This window comes from Anoplopoma fimbria, chromosome 8 (assembly GCF_027596085.1).
Source record: "Anoplopoma fimbria isolate UVic2021 breed Golden Eagle Sablefish chromosome 8, Afim_UVic_2022, whole genome shotgun sequence".
Taxonomy (NCBI): domain Eukaryota; kingdom Metazoa; phylum Chordata; class Actinopteri; order Perciformes; family Anoplopomatidae; genus Anoplopoma; species Anoplopoma fimbria.
Genome location: NC_072456.1, coordinates 5,213,138 through 5,231,678, shown reverse-complemented (window position 1 = coordinate 5,231,678; position 18,541 = coordinate 5,213,138). Strand labels below are relative to the sequence as shown.

Genomic DNA, 18,541 nt, shown 5'->3' with positions numbered 1-18,541 from the left:
TTCTTCACCAGTGACTGTGGGAGCCAGTGACACATGAAATATGAGAGACAGCAGCACTCTCCACTATTTATAGCACCGCAAGAGGGAGAAAGATAGAGAAAGCGGCTACACCACATGCACTTCAGGGCACGGTTTGCCATAATTTTTTCATCCGCTTTTTTTTTTAGAATTCACATATGTCACGGCAATGGCATGGGACTGGCAGGTCTGTGTTTCATGAGAATGCAAGCTCCCACCACAGTGAGAAGCTGAATAAGTCTCCCAGCATCAGTTTTTCTTTTTTAACTCTGGGAGCTAAGCAGATGCTCTGGGGGGAAGCGCTGGTGGCGGCTTTGTGTTGTCGCTTTGTGGCGATTTCAAACCCGTCTTTGGCTCGGCACTGTTTATGTACAAACTGCTAAAAATGTATCAGCGCTGCCGGGGAATGGCGCTAAAGTAGCTAACCGGTGTGCTAGTGATGCTCTGGAATGGTGATTCTTGCAGTGCTGAGAATCAGCCGTTTTGCCTCTCTGAATGTGTTCTATTAAAGTGCAAATACTTGTGCGAACACAGTATAAGGAGAAATATTCATTTTTAATTCCATTAAATCTTTGCTAAAGAAAACAAACTTTTTTTTTCAACTGGGTAACTTCACCGCTGTGCGAAGCTGTAGAGCTGAAAGACATCATATTGAAACTGCATTTGGAGATCATCTACCCAAATTCATAACATAAACAAGGGACAGGCCACATTTATGATTTTATGTTTTCTGTATTCCAAGTTTCGCAACTGTATGGAAGGCAGGAGGAGCCACGCAAAATAATCTTTGAGTGATTTTAGGATCTCTACACAACAAGATTAGTATTTCAAAAGAAAATAATTAGTATGCCAATATTTCAGAACTTTCATTTGCCATGTCAAGATCATAATATTGAAAAATGTATTATAATACAATACAACTTTGCCAAAGCAGCAAAACTACTAATCACTTATTTATTCTCACATTAGATGAGGAAGTGGTATTTTGATCTTTTTAAATTTTGTCTCCATTTTCCTATCACTTTGAATATAATATTGAAAGCACCATGTATTTTGTGAACGTTTATGGATCAAGCAGTATATTGCTGTCCACATGCTAATGAGTTCACTGAATCTGAGAGTGGTGAACTGAACAATATACAGTGCATTACATTACATTACAGTCATTTAGCAGACGCTTTTATCCAAAGCGACTTACAATCAGTAGTATATTACATATCATTCACCCATTCACACACTGATGACAGGCTACCATGCAAGGTGCCACCATCAGACTCTAACTAACATTCATGCAACATCCAGTCCACACCGATGGCAAGCCTTCGGGAGCAACTTGGGGTTAAGTGTCTTGCCCAAGGACACATCAACTGCCGAAGCTGGGTATCGAACCACCGACCCTCTGATTGGAGAACTACCTTGCTCTCCACTACGCCACAGCCACCACAGCCGCCCCAGCGCATCTATACAGTTAAGGCCAGCTGATTGTAACAGCAACTGAATTCTATAAGGCTCTGCTGCAAAGACTCTCAAGTTTCAGATTTTCTTCATTTTCAGGCTGGTTTTGGAGCTAGTTGCGGGTAAAAGTTGTATTAGAGTGATACTCTTTAGTCGGATTAGACACTGCATGGCAGGGGAGTGTCATTTTTGATAGGGATCTGTAAATTTCAACAAGATTCTTTAAGTTTAAATCTAAAACGCTTAAAAATAGCTTTTAAAGCTTTTAAAAAACTCCCTTTCTGAATCTGCGTCCACTATAAAGGCTTGGGCACACCAGGAATTTAAAAAGGCAAAATTTCAATTGATTCCAATGGAATCAGCTCAATCGGTGGAGAGCTGGATTGAAGCTATATTCTGTGGACATTGGGAGTCGGTGAGGTCGAACACTGACGTTGGGTGATTGGGTCACATTTGGAGTTCAAATCAGGGGTGTAAAGAGAGACAGTGTTAAAATGATTTCTTTATGGCCTTGGCTTTGTGCACAGGGGCATTGTCATGATGACCTTTGTGGCTGGGCAATTAATCAAATTTTATTCTCATTTATGATTCAGGCTTCCAACAACCATGAAAACAAGATAACCGTCTTCGCAAGGATGCTCTTGTTTTGTCTGTACTATAAATCAGCGCACCCCTTTCTTTTAGAGCGGTGCAATTTAGCCCAGCTCGATGGGTCAGGGATGGCTTCTCCCCAGTACTGGCTTGCTCTTGCCGGGGCGCACTTTACTCCGTGGTGGTGCACCGTGACGATGTGTAGGTCGCCTTGGAAAGGCCCAGTGTGAAGGTGGCTCACAACTCCAGCCTTGAAATTTAGAGCGTTCCTAAACAGGACCAAGCCACTTCCCAGTCTTAAAACACAGAGCAGTCTTGTTGGCCATGGTTTTGTGTGTGTGACCTTTTAGCCGTGTCATTACCACTCAAATCCACACAACATGTTTGATGTTTACCAGATTGATTCCTCTTACATTTTTCTTTTGCTTTTACCAAATGCATGTTGTTTCCCCAAAAATATATTGTGATCTTAATTTAATAAGAGATATGATAGAGCAGCCCTACAGTCTTTCCTCAAACTGGTGCCGCAGAGTTGGAAGCACACTGTTGTCTAATCTAAAATCAGCAACATGATTCCCTTAATTGCAACTAAGAGGCCTAAAAACATCCCCCTACTAAAAACACAAATGCAATGTCCACGTACTTTTGTCCTAATAGTATATATATATATATATATATATATATATATTACCAACCACTGATGGTTCTTCCACGCTCATTTCACTGATGTCAGTCAGCTCTTGATGATGTGCATTATCCTGAGCTACTCCGTAATGAGTTTTGTTAATCAGCTAAATGAACACAGAGCAGTCAGAGAGTGATGATTAGATAAACTGCAGGAGGTCCTCTCAGTCATTATCTCTAATGCCAGTAATATGTGATATATGATTATTACCTTTACATTCTGGTCTCTTTATTATTTAATTGTTTTGTTTTAATTTTATTTGAGACCGGACACAAAATATACAAGTTTCCCACACTGAAAGAATGAACTTGAAAGAACTTTCCTGAAATATCACACCCAGATTTATCAATATGCCGGAGCTTTCTCCGACCCTGGATCAACACACATCCCTGGGATAAACCTGCTGCGGGAATTTGCATTGATATGGCAGCAGTTGGGAAATGATTGCCTCGGGATTTCTTCCCTTGACAGGATCATGAGTAAAAAATGAGGCCCGGGTGATCGTATTTTTGATCGTTGTCATGTCTCCACTCTTAATATGTAGAATTTTTGGTTGGATGATGGCTCAAATTTCACCAAATGAAAGCCTTAAAAGCCTCGTGAATATGATTTCCAAGTGTGGAAAAAGTATGTCCTCACAAGTATAACAAGACAATGACACGCTTGCTGTGTGTGTGTATGTACGTGTTTGTGTGAAAGAGATAGAACGGGCAAATAAGAGCAAGAGAGGGAATTTACTTTATTTGTGCTTTATTTCATTGTTTAGAAGGTGAGGAAACCAAAACATCCAGGGAGACTTATGAAAACATCTATTTTCAAAAGAAGCAGAGAAAGCATGAATACCTTTCAATCCCCTGCCTTCTCCCATCACCATATCTTGCACTTTTCATATGAATTTAGTAATCAGTACCAATACCAGTGAAATTCCACGAATCTTGAACTCCACCACGGTAAAAAAACAATAGGAAAAAAAAAGATCCCATATACTTCAACATGCACTCCTCTATTGCTGTCTGCATACTATTTTTTGCAAATGTATTATTATTCCCCCGACGATCAGCCAAGAGTTTCTTGCCAAAAACAACATTTTTACAAGATTATATTTGAACACATCATGATAACTTTATAAGTTACCTCTGTCCAATACTCAGGAGCTTGAACACATCATGATGCAACCTCCTTACATTAGGCTAACAGCTAACGTGAAGTAGCTATCCTGCCGATTTCAACACACATTTGTTGTTCACATTGTAGCATTATCATCAGGAATAATTTTCCACCCCTGGGATAACAGGAAGCTGTTAGTCATAATTTTGGCATTGATCATATCGGCCCTCGGGACATCCCTACTAGGGAGCTGGCAGGGTAAAGTATGTTCAATGTCCAGTTTAACGTTTACGGACAATAGTGTTCTCACACACATTATTTTTGTGTTGATTTTGGCGGTCCCTGTGGACAAAAGCAGTAGTGTGTCCGAGCACCAGATTCCATTTACAATACCTTTCATTTAACTGCAGCAGGGTATAAGAGCTGCCCCACTCAATGTTCTTCTGGTTCTACCATGCCTCCATTCACTCCTTCCTTGAGGTGAAAATGGATTTTGGCTGCCAACAAAATGAAGCAAGAATTTAAAACCTGGCTTTATCCAATGTTCAGATTTAGGTTCCTGAAAATTATGCAAATGTAAACATTTTTTATAAGCTAATGCCTCATTTGCATATTTAAACATACACTTATAATACAAAAGAAAATTGCCTTATGTAGGAAATCATTAGGCAATGCCTATCCCTGTGGGCCCACCACCCGCAGGGATAGGCATTGGGGTCGGTTGCAATGTGAGCTGGGCGGCAGGCTGGGGCGGGAACCTGGGCGTGCTGACCCCCGGCATCACAGACTAGCTCTAGGGACGTGGAATGTCACCTCTCTGGCGGGGAAGGAACCGGAGCTGGTGCGGGAGGTGGAACGCTACCAACTAGATATAGTTGGGCTCACCTCCACGCATAGCACCGGTTGTGGAACCAAACTCCTGGAGAGGGGCTGGACTTTTTCCTTTTCCAGAGTTGCCCATGGTGAGAGGCGCCGGGCGGGTGTGGGGATACTCACAAGCCCCCGGCTGAGCGCCGCTGTTCTGGAGTTCTCCCCGGAGAACGAGAGGGTCGCCTCTCTGCGACTGGGAATCGCAGGCTGGCTGTAATGACAAAAGTCCCGATGGCAGAGCGACATATGCCCGGTGTGTTTGTGTGTGTGTAAACTGATATTCAAGCATATTGACAGAGAGGCTAAAGAGTGACAAGTGAAAGGAAGCTTTGTGCCTTTTTTTTCTATATCTGTACATATGCTGAGAGTCTGCTTGTAGGCTATACTGTGTGATGAATCATTATGTAATACTGTTAAGCAAAAGAAGACAGCAAAACTGACTTACTCCATTTGGAATTGTGGGATATTACTTTAGTTGGACTTTAAATTACAATGAATTAATATTGTAATGTCCATACATAATGTAATGTAATGTAATGTTTTGGTGACAACATTAGGGAAAGTAATTAGAAGCAGAATGCGTGGGTCATGCCTTCGCCATGGTAGGAAAATAAATATTGCAAGTGGGAAGGTCAAATGACATCATTTTGCATAAGAAGTTGATGTGTTTATTGCATTGAGAGTTTGTTTATTCAGAGCAATGGGCCTTTGGAACAATGGGCGTTTTCCCTCTTTTTTCCTGCTTCAAACTATCGTTATTATATAGGCCTTCAAAAATTCACTAATGGTTCAACCACTAATCACTAGAGTTGTTGAAATTTCTCAGATAACACTTTTTAAATCAAAAGGGAGATCCTATTCATCAAATTGCATGTATTAACTGATGAAAAAGTAGCCATATGCAGTTGCATAGAAAATGAAGGATGCTATGCATCGAGATGCACCGATATTCGTTGCGGGTGAATCTTAACCAAATGGAATCGTGACGCCAGTTCACAAGTCAACTGTTGAATCTGTGGGAGGTGATTCAGCGGTCTGGAACCAGGCTAGTCTACACTAGGCTTATGTCGGGGCCCACATGCTGTGGCTTTCTCTGAGTAGATCGTTCTGGTGCTGGGAGCTGTCCCAGGTTACCCACCGTGACTCCCACAGGTGTGTTTTGTGCTCGTTCACTTGTTGCCTTTCTGTGTGATACTACGCTAGATGATGAAGCTATAATCTCTTCTGTCCTGGACTGAAGTTTTGGACTAAATATAGCTCAGTTGTCCGTTGTCATGTGCTAATGATGTGGTTGTCACAGGTCTAATCAGACACATTAGCACTGGTGTTTGTTTCCCCAAGAGCCAGAAAGGCTTGGTTATCCTTAAGTAGCACCATCAAGCTCTTGTCGTCCCTCAGCCCGATTTCTAGCAAAACACTGCTGTCAGACTCCTGTACACAGCTTCCTTTGTTTGGCCACGTTGTTCTTCGGACACCATATCTACACCATGTTGGTTGACTAATCATCTTCCTTTCTTCTTGGTAATCAGCCATTTGTATGTGAAGCCTGACTGTGATGGGGGAGGGAGGAAGAAATCAAAATTAAACCCCCAGTGGACCGTTTCAAACTAAAGGTATTTTGATTACATAATCAGCTGTACTTTCTAACACACACCAACAGACATCAGTGGGCATCATTAGCATTTGAGCCCAAAAATAGATTTGAAAATGAGAACACAATCATCGAGACTCAATTGAATTGTGATACATATTCAGTGAGCCAGGCATCCAGGCAGTAAAATAACAGCACAGCGGCAGCTCTCTGAAGCGCTTTGGCAAGTGTTTACTTTGTAGTGTGACCGGCTTTGGTGTTTTAACACTTTTGATAATTCTTTTTTTATTAAACAATAGGTTTTTATTGTGCCCGATCGCCTCTTAATGGTTTTTCATCAGAGCTGCTATCCTTAAGTGGCACTCAGAGGGATGATCACTGTATCGCAGCCGTACAGTAAGCATTTGTATGTGTGTGTGTGTGTGTGTGTGTGTGTGTGTGTGTGTGTGTGTGTGTGTGTGTGTGTGTGTGTGTGTGTGTGTGTGTGAGTGTGTGCGCTGACTATAAATGACCATTAGCATCTGGACTTTTACCATGGCTGATGGGTGATTAACCCTCAACGGTGCTTGGAAGGCCATCTGCCATTGTCTGCCAGTGACTGTTCATTCAATTTAAAGGTCTTGCGTTATGGTGCGCCTACACAGGTGATTCCACTTGGCTGATTGGACCTCTTCTCAGGACCATGTTGGGCTGCGCAGACTGCATCTCACTCGATCTCCTGCTAGATTTTTCACACAAATTGTAACAATCACCCTTTAAAAGTGCATATCCAGGGACTTCTGGCAACGCCCCGTGTAGCGCCTAAGAATGCCATTTTATCAGAATGACGTACACATATTTGGAGCTGCCAACGTCCTTAGAGAATGCATTTGGTTTGGTTTCCCTGCATAAACCCTTTAGTTTCTTTTATTTATTTATTTTTTACGACCAATCACTTGTAATAGTAGGACGAGCACAGGTGTTACCAATCAGCCAGTTAACGAGGGCTTCCTTCACCTCAAGTGTCAGTACGACTGTGTGAAAGACTGTGTGAAAGATGCTAAAACTCTTCATAGATTTACGGGGAATGGAGGAGCCTGGTACTAAATGTCTGTTGTAATTATTAAGGCTTTAAGGATGTAAAACATGGGGATTGATACAAATACGCCACTGTGAACTTTATTCAGGCAATTTGTACATTTTCCCCCTAAATGTATTTGCTAAGTCAATAAGAACATATTTTGCAAGAGACGTAAAATTGTTCTCCAAGTAACTATCAAATCCAAAGGTACCACTTTAGGCTTGGTTGCGCTCGCCTCCGTTGTGTTCAGCAGTCAATGCAGAAAACAGATCAAAGGGTTTACATGCAGACGTCAATCCCCAATACCCCACGTTTAATTTAGTTTGTCTAATTCACTCTGCCGTTTTAGAAAACAAGGTTGAAAGCAAACCATGCGCGCATCACAGAACTCTCAAGGGGGCAACACCAAAAAAGAATGAAAGATATGCCTCCACGGTGGACCTTTAATAAATACACAATGAGACTCAGACAGCGCTAATTACATTGTTAATGTAAGTGTTAAAAGTGTTGTTAATTTGAACGCCAAATTTGTGGGCACAGGGTCTAGACAAAGGGACAGATGACTGGTGAAGCCCAAACGGAACACTGCAGCAAGTTTTAATGAGGCGGCGGGGGACTGCCCGTCAAACGCCAACCAAACACTCGCATCCCAGAAGAGACAAATACACACACACACACAAGTTTGCTCTAGTGCTCTGTGTACACAAACACGTACACAGGAATGTGAGTAAACAACACACAAGCGTCCGCACCGCAGGGGAATAACACTTCCGCGTGGACGTTTGAGCTGATTCGCCGCTGATCTGAATTCCGTCTTCACCAAAACGCGCCTGTCTCAGACCTGACTGATGAGCTTAAAGGGTCAAGAGATTAAGCTCAGCACTCCCCATGTCAGCCATGTCAATCATAACGCGGTGAGATGCATTTACAACGCTGCAGCAATATCGGAGATTACCGCTTTTGAAATGCGGGGCTAAATACCCCCTGCATTATGCCGCTGAAATATAGAACCTAAAAATCCAAGATTATACTTCAGTGAAATAAAGCCTTTAGGCCTAATCCATATTCAAAGTCTTGTTTCTAGCGGGCTGTGGGCCTCTATAACCTAGTTCTGGTGGCTGTTATTGGGGAAAGCAGCTTTGTACTGGTCAGTTGTGTGATGAGTGCTTGGACACGGTCTGTTGAGCTGACCTATATTTGGCTGTCTGCCCTGTCTGCACAGTCAAAACCAGAGCTTCTCTCTTCATTTGTTCTATAGGCAAAATGGGTCAGGTTTTGTGATATAGTTCAAGCTTTATTGTACTGTTGTGTTGTATGTTTAATACTAACGGATCCTCCCACAAAGTAATCATTCAGAACCTCATCAGTGTGGAAGATTTCTTGATTTTGTAGCAGCAATGTATCGACAGCATGGTCATTAATACTGAGGGAAGGGAAAAACATACAAGAGTCTATAAAAGAGTCTATGGCTATGCTAGTAGCAATGTGAGGCAGTACTTGAGTGAAATGCTAACATGCACTTAATGACAATGTTAACATACCAATGTTTAGCTTGTATAATGTTCACCATGTTCATTATCTTAGTGTAGTTTAGTCTAGCATGCTAATATGAGCTAATGAGTGCTCACACAAAGTGCAGCTGAGGTTGATTATTCAATTATCCAGTATTTGTTCATGAACCAAAAATATTCTTCTTCTCTGGTGGCGCCAGAGGAATCATCAGTGTCATTAGTATTCATCCTCTGGGAGTCATGAATGTACGTTTGTTTTATGGCAATCCATTCAATTATGTTTGCGATAAGGCAGAATCTCACTTAACCAGAATTTTTCACACCCAAAGATGTTATTATTGGGCTTTGATCCAATGTTACCTACCCAGATTTTCAATGTCTCCTTCTAATAAGGTTTAATCTCAGTGTGACGTTGTATTCCTGCTCCATTCGGGGATGCAGCGTATCAAGACCTGTGCAAACATGATCAATACAGCTTGACTGTGCAGTGAGGACCAAGCAATTACAGTTGGTAGATGAATAAATTGACCGGACAGTATGGACATTCCTAGGAAAATGCAGGAAAATTAACAAATAACTTTTCGCTAGATATCATACGTGGGATTAATAAGAATAAAATGTCAGTTTTGCCACTTTTTGTATAGCTCATAACTAATATTCTACCCAGCCAGGAACAAACTAACAAAAGTGAGTCACACTAGCTTTCCCAGAGTCTACGGGTGTATAATCACACCACGCTCGTTCGCTCGGCACTATCAGAGCCCATTTCTGACGGTGAACTCTTCTTCTAATAAGATGCATCAGGAAATAGTTTTTTCAGTCGCAGTGTAGATGCTCGATGGAGCTGGATTCCTTGTTTCATTTAATGAAAGCTGGTATATTAACCGTGAAAACAATTAGCAATTTGAGCTGCTGGTGCTCCTTAATGAAGAAGAAAAAACAAAAGAAAGAGTAGGAAACATTTTTGAGGCAAATCTTCCCCGGTGACAATTCTAACCAATGAGAGTACAGCTTGCTCAGCTGGCGTCTGTTTACAACTCTCGGACCGCTCTTGAATGTCGCAGATGAACTCCAAAACCAACCGAGGGGCGAATGCAACAATGGCATCCAATAAGTCCAGGAATCAGAACAACAGGAATGAACTTTAGGTCTGTAAATGCCCTGACAGAGGGATTATTCTCTAGCAGAGGGGACAGTGACAGTGATGACATTGTGTGTGTGATGTGACTACAAGAAAAGCAAAGAGGGGAAGGAGAAAGGAGGTAAGCAGGCAGGGAGGAAAGGGTAGAAGGAGGATGGCCACATAAGCAGCCGAGTGTGCACGTGGCTACAGTGCACGCTCACAGTGGAGAGGGCTCAGGTGCTCTGCGGCGTTGCCGGTTCAAATCCAAAAACGCAACCTTTCAGGTCGTCCTCCTTCCTGCCGTCCTCCGCTGCGTGCTGCCTAATGACGCAGAGAGACGGGCTGAAAATATGAGGAGACACCGAAATAGGTCAAGTGAAGAGAAGTGGGCAGGGAGAGAGGGAAGAAGGGAGAAGGGGGGGAGGAGAAAGTTTAGAGGCATCAAGGCAACAAGGAGGGGGAGGATGTAATGGGGGAGAGGCATGAGGAGGAAAGGGATGAAGCGTAAGTAGAAAGGTGGGTGGTGATGAAAAATTTAAGTTGAAGAAACAGCGATTGAGGGATGGATAGAGAGGAAGAGAGGAACACAATCCAAAATGGAAGACACGTAAAGCCAGGTCAGCCATATTAGCAGCCTTCAGTGACCGGAGATTGTTGCCTAGCAGCATGCAAGAATAGTTTTTTTTCTTCTCTCTCTTCTGCTAACCCTCCTACTCTTGTATCTCTCTCTCTCTGCTCTCGCCTCACCTTGCCTCCTCCTCTCCCCACTGTCTTCCTCGATCTCTTTCCTCTTCTTTTTTCCTTTCACCTTTCCATCTCACCTTTCCTTTCCGCACCTATCCCTCCACTCTTCTTACTCCTTTTATTTTTTACCTCAGTAAAAGGCGGATGCTGCCTGATGCCGACAGCCAGCCCTTGTGTGTGTGTGTGTGTGTGTGTGTGTGTGTGTGTGTGTGTGTGTGTGTGTGTGTGTGTGTGTGTGTGTGTGTGTGTGTGTGTGTGTGTGTGTGTGTGTCAGATTCCTCATGACAAGCCTTTCATCAGTATGTAAAGCTGGCTGATGCAGCTGTTACACCAGCTCTGTGCTGCATCAGGATTACACGGCACATGTGAAGCCTGTGTCCTCCAACGCCTGGTCAAATGCAGGATGACACATGGCATCATGCATGCCAGTGTGTGCGATCGTGTGTGTGTGTGTGTGTGTGTGTGTGTGTGTGTATGCCGGTCCTTCTGACGCTAGGACTCTGATAATGGGGTTTCCAGGCTTTGGCTTTTGGGGGAATTAAGTTGTTCATAGCGCACCTTTTGTGTGAAATCGATAAATGCTGTAAATATGCTAAGTATTTAAGTCTGATTTAAGCATAATGTCTGTCTCTCTGTGGTTCCCACATATTTAAAACTATGTCAAATTTAGTTTGTTGAGGTTATACAGTTAAACAAAATGTGTGCTAATATTTTGTCTTAATTGTTTTCGTTTAAATTTCAAGCTGAAATAAAAAATGCCTTTATTTTTTATTGTCAACAAATTTCATGAAAAGCCAAAAAGCAACAATGAATGTATTCTGCTATATTGTGTTATATCATCTTCCTCAGTGCCATCGAGCTCCGTTGTTGTCTATTGTTGTTGTTCCGTCACACACTGTGCTTTATATTTGGAGTAGATCCCACATACACCACCCTGTGGCTGCAAAACTCACTAATTGACCAAATGTGGATTCATCCACATGAAAACAGTTCTTAATAAATGCACTATTTACTCCTGTCTGAGTAATGTTCAGCGACCAGCTGTTTGAGGAAGTTGTTGGCCTTTTTTTGTGTTTTTTTTTTTTAAATGACAGTATGTATTTGTGCCATGCTTTTAAAGATTTATGTCTTCAGTTTGAGCGCATGGGCTTGTGACTGAGAGCCACAGAAGACCGACTAACACTTTATTGGTTTTGGTCTTTTTAGTGAAATTGTTGACGGCAACAAAATTATAGCAAATTGCCAGTCTTATCCTTTAGATTCCAGTTTGTCTGCTAAATATCAACCACCATATATAGTTTCCTGTTACTACTATTATAATCTCTGGTGGCTCTACTACAGCTATCACTTTTATTGCCTACTACTACAAGACCTTTGATCATTCAACACATGCTCACTCCCAACTCTTCAAATAACACATTTAGTCGCCCCTCAGCATCAAACTATGACATTTAAGGTAAAAAACATCTGTTCCATCTAGAAAAGCAATTAGTGCCATTCTTGCTCTGCTTTCAGTGAAGAAATACTCTTCAGTTTTGATTTAACTGATGCTATTGCAGCAACTGCGCCTCTTCAGGAGTCGACATTGTTTTTTTAGGCGAACAGCTTCTTTGCGAGGTCTTATACACCTAGGCCAGGCCTGTAGATGACAGTGGGTCTTATATTTCTCGTTTAAGATTAAGCTTTACTGTCCGTTCACACAAAATTTGTCTTGCATCACAATCAATAGAAAAACATAAAAACTTGAACACAAAAATACATCTGACAAGTCACCCTCCAGCGACCGTGAGAATAGACGACGCAACACAGCGGCATCTGGAAAAAACACAGCCGGTCCCCATCTCAAAACGTCTCATCATTCCAAGCAGAGAGCAAAAAGGAGCTCGGCCCTCGTGTACACAGTCTCATGCACCATGATTACAGTCCCTGTTGTGCAGATGTACCAGTGCACCTGTCCAGGATCTGTCACTGCACTTTGCCAAATGCATTCTGGGATAAGCTCCAGCTCCACATGACCCTGAACATGAATAAGTTAGAGAGAAAAAAAAAAAAAAAAAAGATTAAGTAAAAAAAAAAGTTTAAATCATCATCTGAACATGTGAATACATTCTTGTCAAAATCTAATCAAAATGCATTATGGTCATTGTCGTGCATAGCACAGGCACGACAATGACTGACTGATATCCAGATTGTAATAGAAATCTATTGGTTGGCTGGTTTATCAGTGTTCTTATATAAAATCCCTCTACGTAAAATGTGAGTGTGTGCCCTGAAACATGTTTCTCTTCACCTCCTCCTAACGTCCAATTCTGTGTTAATGGTTGTCCCCAAGTACACGATTGTAGGAAGGAGGTGTAGGTGTGACAACCACTCAGAACGAAATGCTGGCACGCCACAGGCTCTTTAATATTAGTTAAAGAGTTGCATGTTCCCTTGTTTTCCAGGAGGTATGCCAGTGCCTGAGGTGACGACTGACACTGCCAGCGCTGCCGCCATGTTGAGCCCCGTCCTCAACGCCTCCAACGGAGACGGATCCGAGTCTGAAACCACCTCCGCCATCCTCGCCTCCGTCAAGGAACAGGTTAGAACCGTGTGTTTGTGTGTGTGTGTGTGTGTGTGTGTGTGTGGTTGTGTGCAAGGGTTGTCACAATTAATGAGCTATGAATACCAAAAAGTAGTGCGGATAATTCCTCCAGTGCTTTTGGGGTTAGGCAGGGCGACAGTAAACAGTAAACACTGATGATGGAATGCCCATCTGAGCTAATGTGTCACAAATATGCCTCCACATTTGATCTGTTAGCAGAAAGCCTCGGGCCACAGCCGCTCAGTTGTGATTTTGAATCATTTCACTACTTTTTTATCAAAGTCTGAGAAGCCTTGTTTGAGGTTCGGTGCATGACGAAGCAGTGAAGGGTCAACCTCGATTGTTTTTTCTTCAGAAAGCTAAAATTAAGCTTGCGAGGTAGACTAAGTGTTTCGTGCTTATTATGTATTTATGAAGGTTAGAATATTCATGACTCTGCCAGAATGTGTCTTGATGTGTCCATCTGCTACATGTCTTATATGATTGTTTGGAATTTCCGTCCTTCCTTGGTGTGTATACGGTTTGCTTTCCAGTACATGCTATGTTTTGGCATATAAGATATGACATTTGTATTACAATACAGTTTCCCATAGTTGAGACATTGAAGAGGGGAAGATTATTCATTCCCCATTCGCTCTACTAGATGTTGACCAAACTTTCTGTATGCTTACATTTCACAACTAGTCATAATAGCATCACTGCTGCATTATTTTAGTGTCAACTCATTCGTTTTGCAGATGATTAAATGTTGTGCACACAATCCAATATTTTAACAAGATTAAAAGTCTACAGTCAGGCTAGCAGCCTCTTTTGGCTCATCGGATGAACAAATTGTCAGATTGGATGAAAAGAATGGCGAGACGACTTTCTGTTGGAGAAGCTGATGAGGATTGAATCATTAGGTGGTGGACATTTTGACCGGCTACTGGTGGTGCTAAATAGAAAAGTAAGGGGATCACCATAGTCATCAGGGTTTAGCCTCTGAGGACCATCTATGTCTCTGCCAAATTTAATGTTAATCCATCCAGAAATTGTCCACATATTTTAATCTGGACCAAAACATTGAACAGATGGACTGTCGGACCCCCATCGCCACCTACCAGAGCCACACCAGCGGTCTGTTTAAAAACTACTTCCAATCTGCTTACTCTCACATAGGATACAATCAACATTAAGCAAATAGAGAACAGATTACATGTGATGCTGGTGTGAAATCGTATTATGTATTTAAACTAAAGGGGTAACTCCACTGATTTCACACACAAAGTATGTTTATGAGTTTGACCGATTTCTTTAAAGGCTAATGTATTGACGATAGTTTGGAGCAGGAAAAAGCCGACAGACAATTAATCGTCCTATCGCTGTTCTGTGGCTTATGACTGCATCCCGTAACAGTGTTAAATGCCACTCTTACAAACCTTTAAGGTTTGTGCATATTCCTGGGGTAAGGAGGATCCTAAAGTGCGATTTAATTTCATGTATGGATGGTTATGTGGCTGGATTATTTGGTGGAAAGGAACTCCACATTTGGAAGTAAGTTGAAGTGGAATGATTTATTTTCTTCCCTGTTTGCCTGTCTGTGGTGGAAAAAGAGCTGACAGTGTTGCTTTTGATACCCCCCCCCCCACATCATACTGGCCACTATCGGAGACCAGCTCGTCTGATAAGGACTTTTTTATAAAACATCATACTGGCGCCGGGTGTTGGGGAGTACGACTACATATGTGAAAAAACTTTTAGAAAACCTTTTGTTGCTCTAAAGAGAGCTCCGCGGAATCTGATTAATTGCCTCAAGTGATTTCACTTGTTGACTTGTTGTCACAAGTTGCGGCTGACGAAAAGTTTTGAAAATGAAAAAAAAAAGTCTTGGGGTGTGGAGTAAGAAAGAAGTGAGTTGACCAGACCTCTGTAAACCGCTCCTCATCTCTGCTTTTAGTGCTAGCTGCTCGAGGCTACATTAGCAGCCGAATCACCTACCATTATGTTGTGTTGTGGGTAATGTAGGTGCCAGGTGTTAACAAGCAAGAGGAATGTGTGGAATAAAGAGATGATATCTCTGGCTCTGCCAAACTGACTTTGATCCTTTTTTGTAACTGTCCCTCATGAATCTGACTGTTAAAAAAGTGCAATGCTAAATCGATGGAATACTGCTTTAAGGACCTACTAGATAGCAGTGCTATGAATGCTGGCTCTGTCTGCTCCAAGAAGATGTACATGTGGCGGCGTGTATGTATACGCAGTGTCTGTGTGTGTGCGTGTGGGTGGATTCACAGTGGAAGCGGATACTCGATACTGTGGACACTGTGTGCGTCCTTGAGTACTATAAGATGTACTCTGGACAGCAGATGCTAAAGATAGCCGGGGAAAATGCTGAGATTGAAAAATGATAGGTTCTGCATGTTTTAGACTGCAACCTCACAGTGAGATACAACATTTTTTTCTTGAGGTCCATTCCTAGTCTAAGTAGGTCATGTGGACTAGGACGCACACACACAGAAAAAAAGGCCGGAGAGGAGAATACAGGAATGGAAGGAGTGTCAGCTAAATGAAGGTGAAGACGAATGGATAGTTGCTCTCTCTCTCTCTCTCTCTCTTCCACCTCCCGTATTCCTGGAGTCGCTATATTTCGTCCTGCGCCACGGTGAACTTATTATTATTTCTTAAGCCAGTCATTTGTCACTTCCTCGGAAACTTGTTTTTGCAGTGTGCAATTTTTCAGTGTGTTTGGGCCTTGTGCCAATGTTTGTAACCAGGAAGAGTTTTTTCAGGCAATGCACACACACACACACACACACACACACACACACACACACACACACACACACACACACACACACACACACATACACAGCTCCCTGTTCATTTTGGTTCATAACGACAATGTCAGGCGTAAGAGACCCAGCAAAGGCTTCACACACACACACACACACACACACACACACACACACACTGGTTTACACGCTGCCAATCAGACTCTTTTGCCTCTGCTGACTACACCAGGAGATCCCGCTACTGTTTTCCCCTCCGCTTCCTTCTACCCACATGAGATTGATTAGCCATTCAACGTCGTATTTATCACATCTGTCAAATTTTGTCCTCGTATCGTTCATCATCTCTGCCGTCAACACATGTGCCTCCGGGGGGAGCGCAGTGTGAAGTGTTAACTCTGAAAGAGTTCAAACCGACGTGGTATGCGCCTATTTTGAAAAATCTGACACATTGTCTCGTTGAATGACGGATAAAGTGAAAGTGGCACACGGTATTGATTAGTTGTCTTTTCACTCGCAGCATGGTAACATTTGAAAATCCAGTCAGCTCTGAAATATTAAGATGTTGAATATGTGTTTAAAACACACTGGCCATTTGATGAACTGCAGTTTCTGTCTCTTCCGCGTTAGCTTCGGAGGCTGCTGCTTGGGTAAAAACAAATCCTCGAAACCGGTTTATCATTTATACCTACAGACCTACAGCAGCAAAATCCTTAATTTTGTATAGAAATGTAAATTAAAAAACACACACATTGGTTATCTAGTGTTTTCTGGTTGTATTGGTGGTAAACTTTCAAGTTGAATTTAATCATACCAAAGTTTTTTGCCAGTAAAATGTAAGATAGATAACATAACATACAAAGTAAGCACTATTTTTTAGAGGCACAACTACAGGCGGGACTATAAAATGTATACTGCTGCACCTGATCTAACATCGCTGATGACCACAGCAGATGAAACTATACTGGAAAAAGCAAGAGTAAAAACCAGCTCAGCTCATTAACATATGTAGTCATAGTAAAAGAACAGCTAAATTTAGAATTTGGGCAATAAAAAAAAAGTACACAGCGAATTAATTTGCAGTAGGCATGATAAAAATATCCCCCACTGTAATTTTCATTTGCTCTAAAATACCAGTTAGATCATTTGACTTGACAACTCCAAGACTGCAATCAACCAAACCTGACTTGCAATTACATTTAGCAAGGACAAACACACAATGAAGATAAAGCTCACCGTGGCTCCCATTAGAGAGAGCATCCGTGTCTTCTTGTTCTGTTCATTCCAAATTGCATTACTGCTACGACCTTCGTTTCCAACAAGATAGGTCAAACGTCAGATAGAAAAAGAGATGTAGTTGAATTTGTGGACTCATCAGAGAAGAAAACATTAAAAGATGAAGAGTTGGTGAACACAAGTGGGAACTGTAGCCAGGACACCCAACGGGGGGAAACACATGGAGAAGACAATCTATCACAGACGCTTTCTAACGGTTATCAAATATGATTTTTTTCATCTTCTTGCCTGATAATTAATGTGAGTCATGGAGCTCCGTGGAACAGTTTACTCTAATTGGCAGTGAAGCAGGAAAAAGGCTTCTCTCAGGTCTGACCTACAACTGGTCTGAATCCAAACTGAAAGCAGTTTATACGGAGGCAATCTGAAATGATACCTTTATTTTCCCTGTACACCTAATTAAAGTCGTCTCAACTCCTCTCTTCACCTACTAACACATCATTATATAAATACTGGTGAACTGTTTCCTGTTTCATTCATTTAGTTATTACAGTTTCTTTTATTTGTGTTTCCTTACAGCGGCCCCGTGATAATCATAATGCATGCTACCAGAATGCATTTTTCCTCCCCCACTCGCTGCTACTCCCTTCATTTGTTTATTAAGGATTAATTAAGATTTGTTTAGCATCGGCTACCTCATTAAATTGCCAAATATAGTTCTCTTCAAAGTTCACAACAGAGTTGGATATTCATAAGAAGTGGTTTCAAAGTGGATCAAATATTTATTTTGTTAAGTATGTAAGAGATGAGGAGGCAGGGAGATTTGGGAGGAATTGTGTGTGCTCCTGCATTTGTCTTCCCCCTCTCTCTCTCTCTTGCTCTCTCTGGCATTTGAGAGGCTTTTTACTGTTTGTTATTTCCAGCTGAAGGAAGACTCCAGGCCAGAGCACCATAGCAGAAATAGGGCAATATATCTTATTTCACCTATGCAATGCGGCTCTATCTGAATATGTTTTTGTATGAATGTGTGTCTGTGTATCAGCCTCCGATTCTGAAAAGTTAAGCCAATGCAGAAGTGTCTTAAATTTCTACAGGAGGAGGGGGCTCACTCCTTTGGTTGTTAAAATAAATCTAATTGTATAGAAGTCTATGAGAAAATGACTCTACTTCTCTCTTGATTTATTATGAGTTTATGGTC

General features: G+C 41.9%; 1 protein-coding gene across 1 annotated transcript in view; it reads left to right on the top strand.

Annotated features, from left to right (window-relative positions):
- Positions 1–13,204: 13,204 nt before the first annotated feature.
- ctnnd2b (catenin (cadherin-associated protein), delta 2b) overlaps positions 13,205–18,541 on the top strand; it is a 140,032-nt gene continuing 134,695 nt past the window's right edge. Inside the window, 1 exon segment of the mRNA XM_054602194.1 lies at positions 13,205–13,336. Coding sequence (XP_054458169.1) covers positions 13,205–13,336 — 132 coding nt within the window.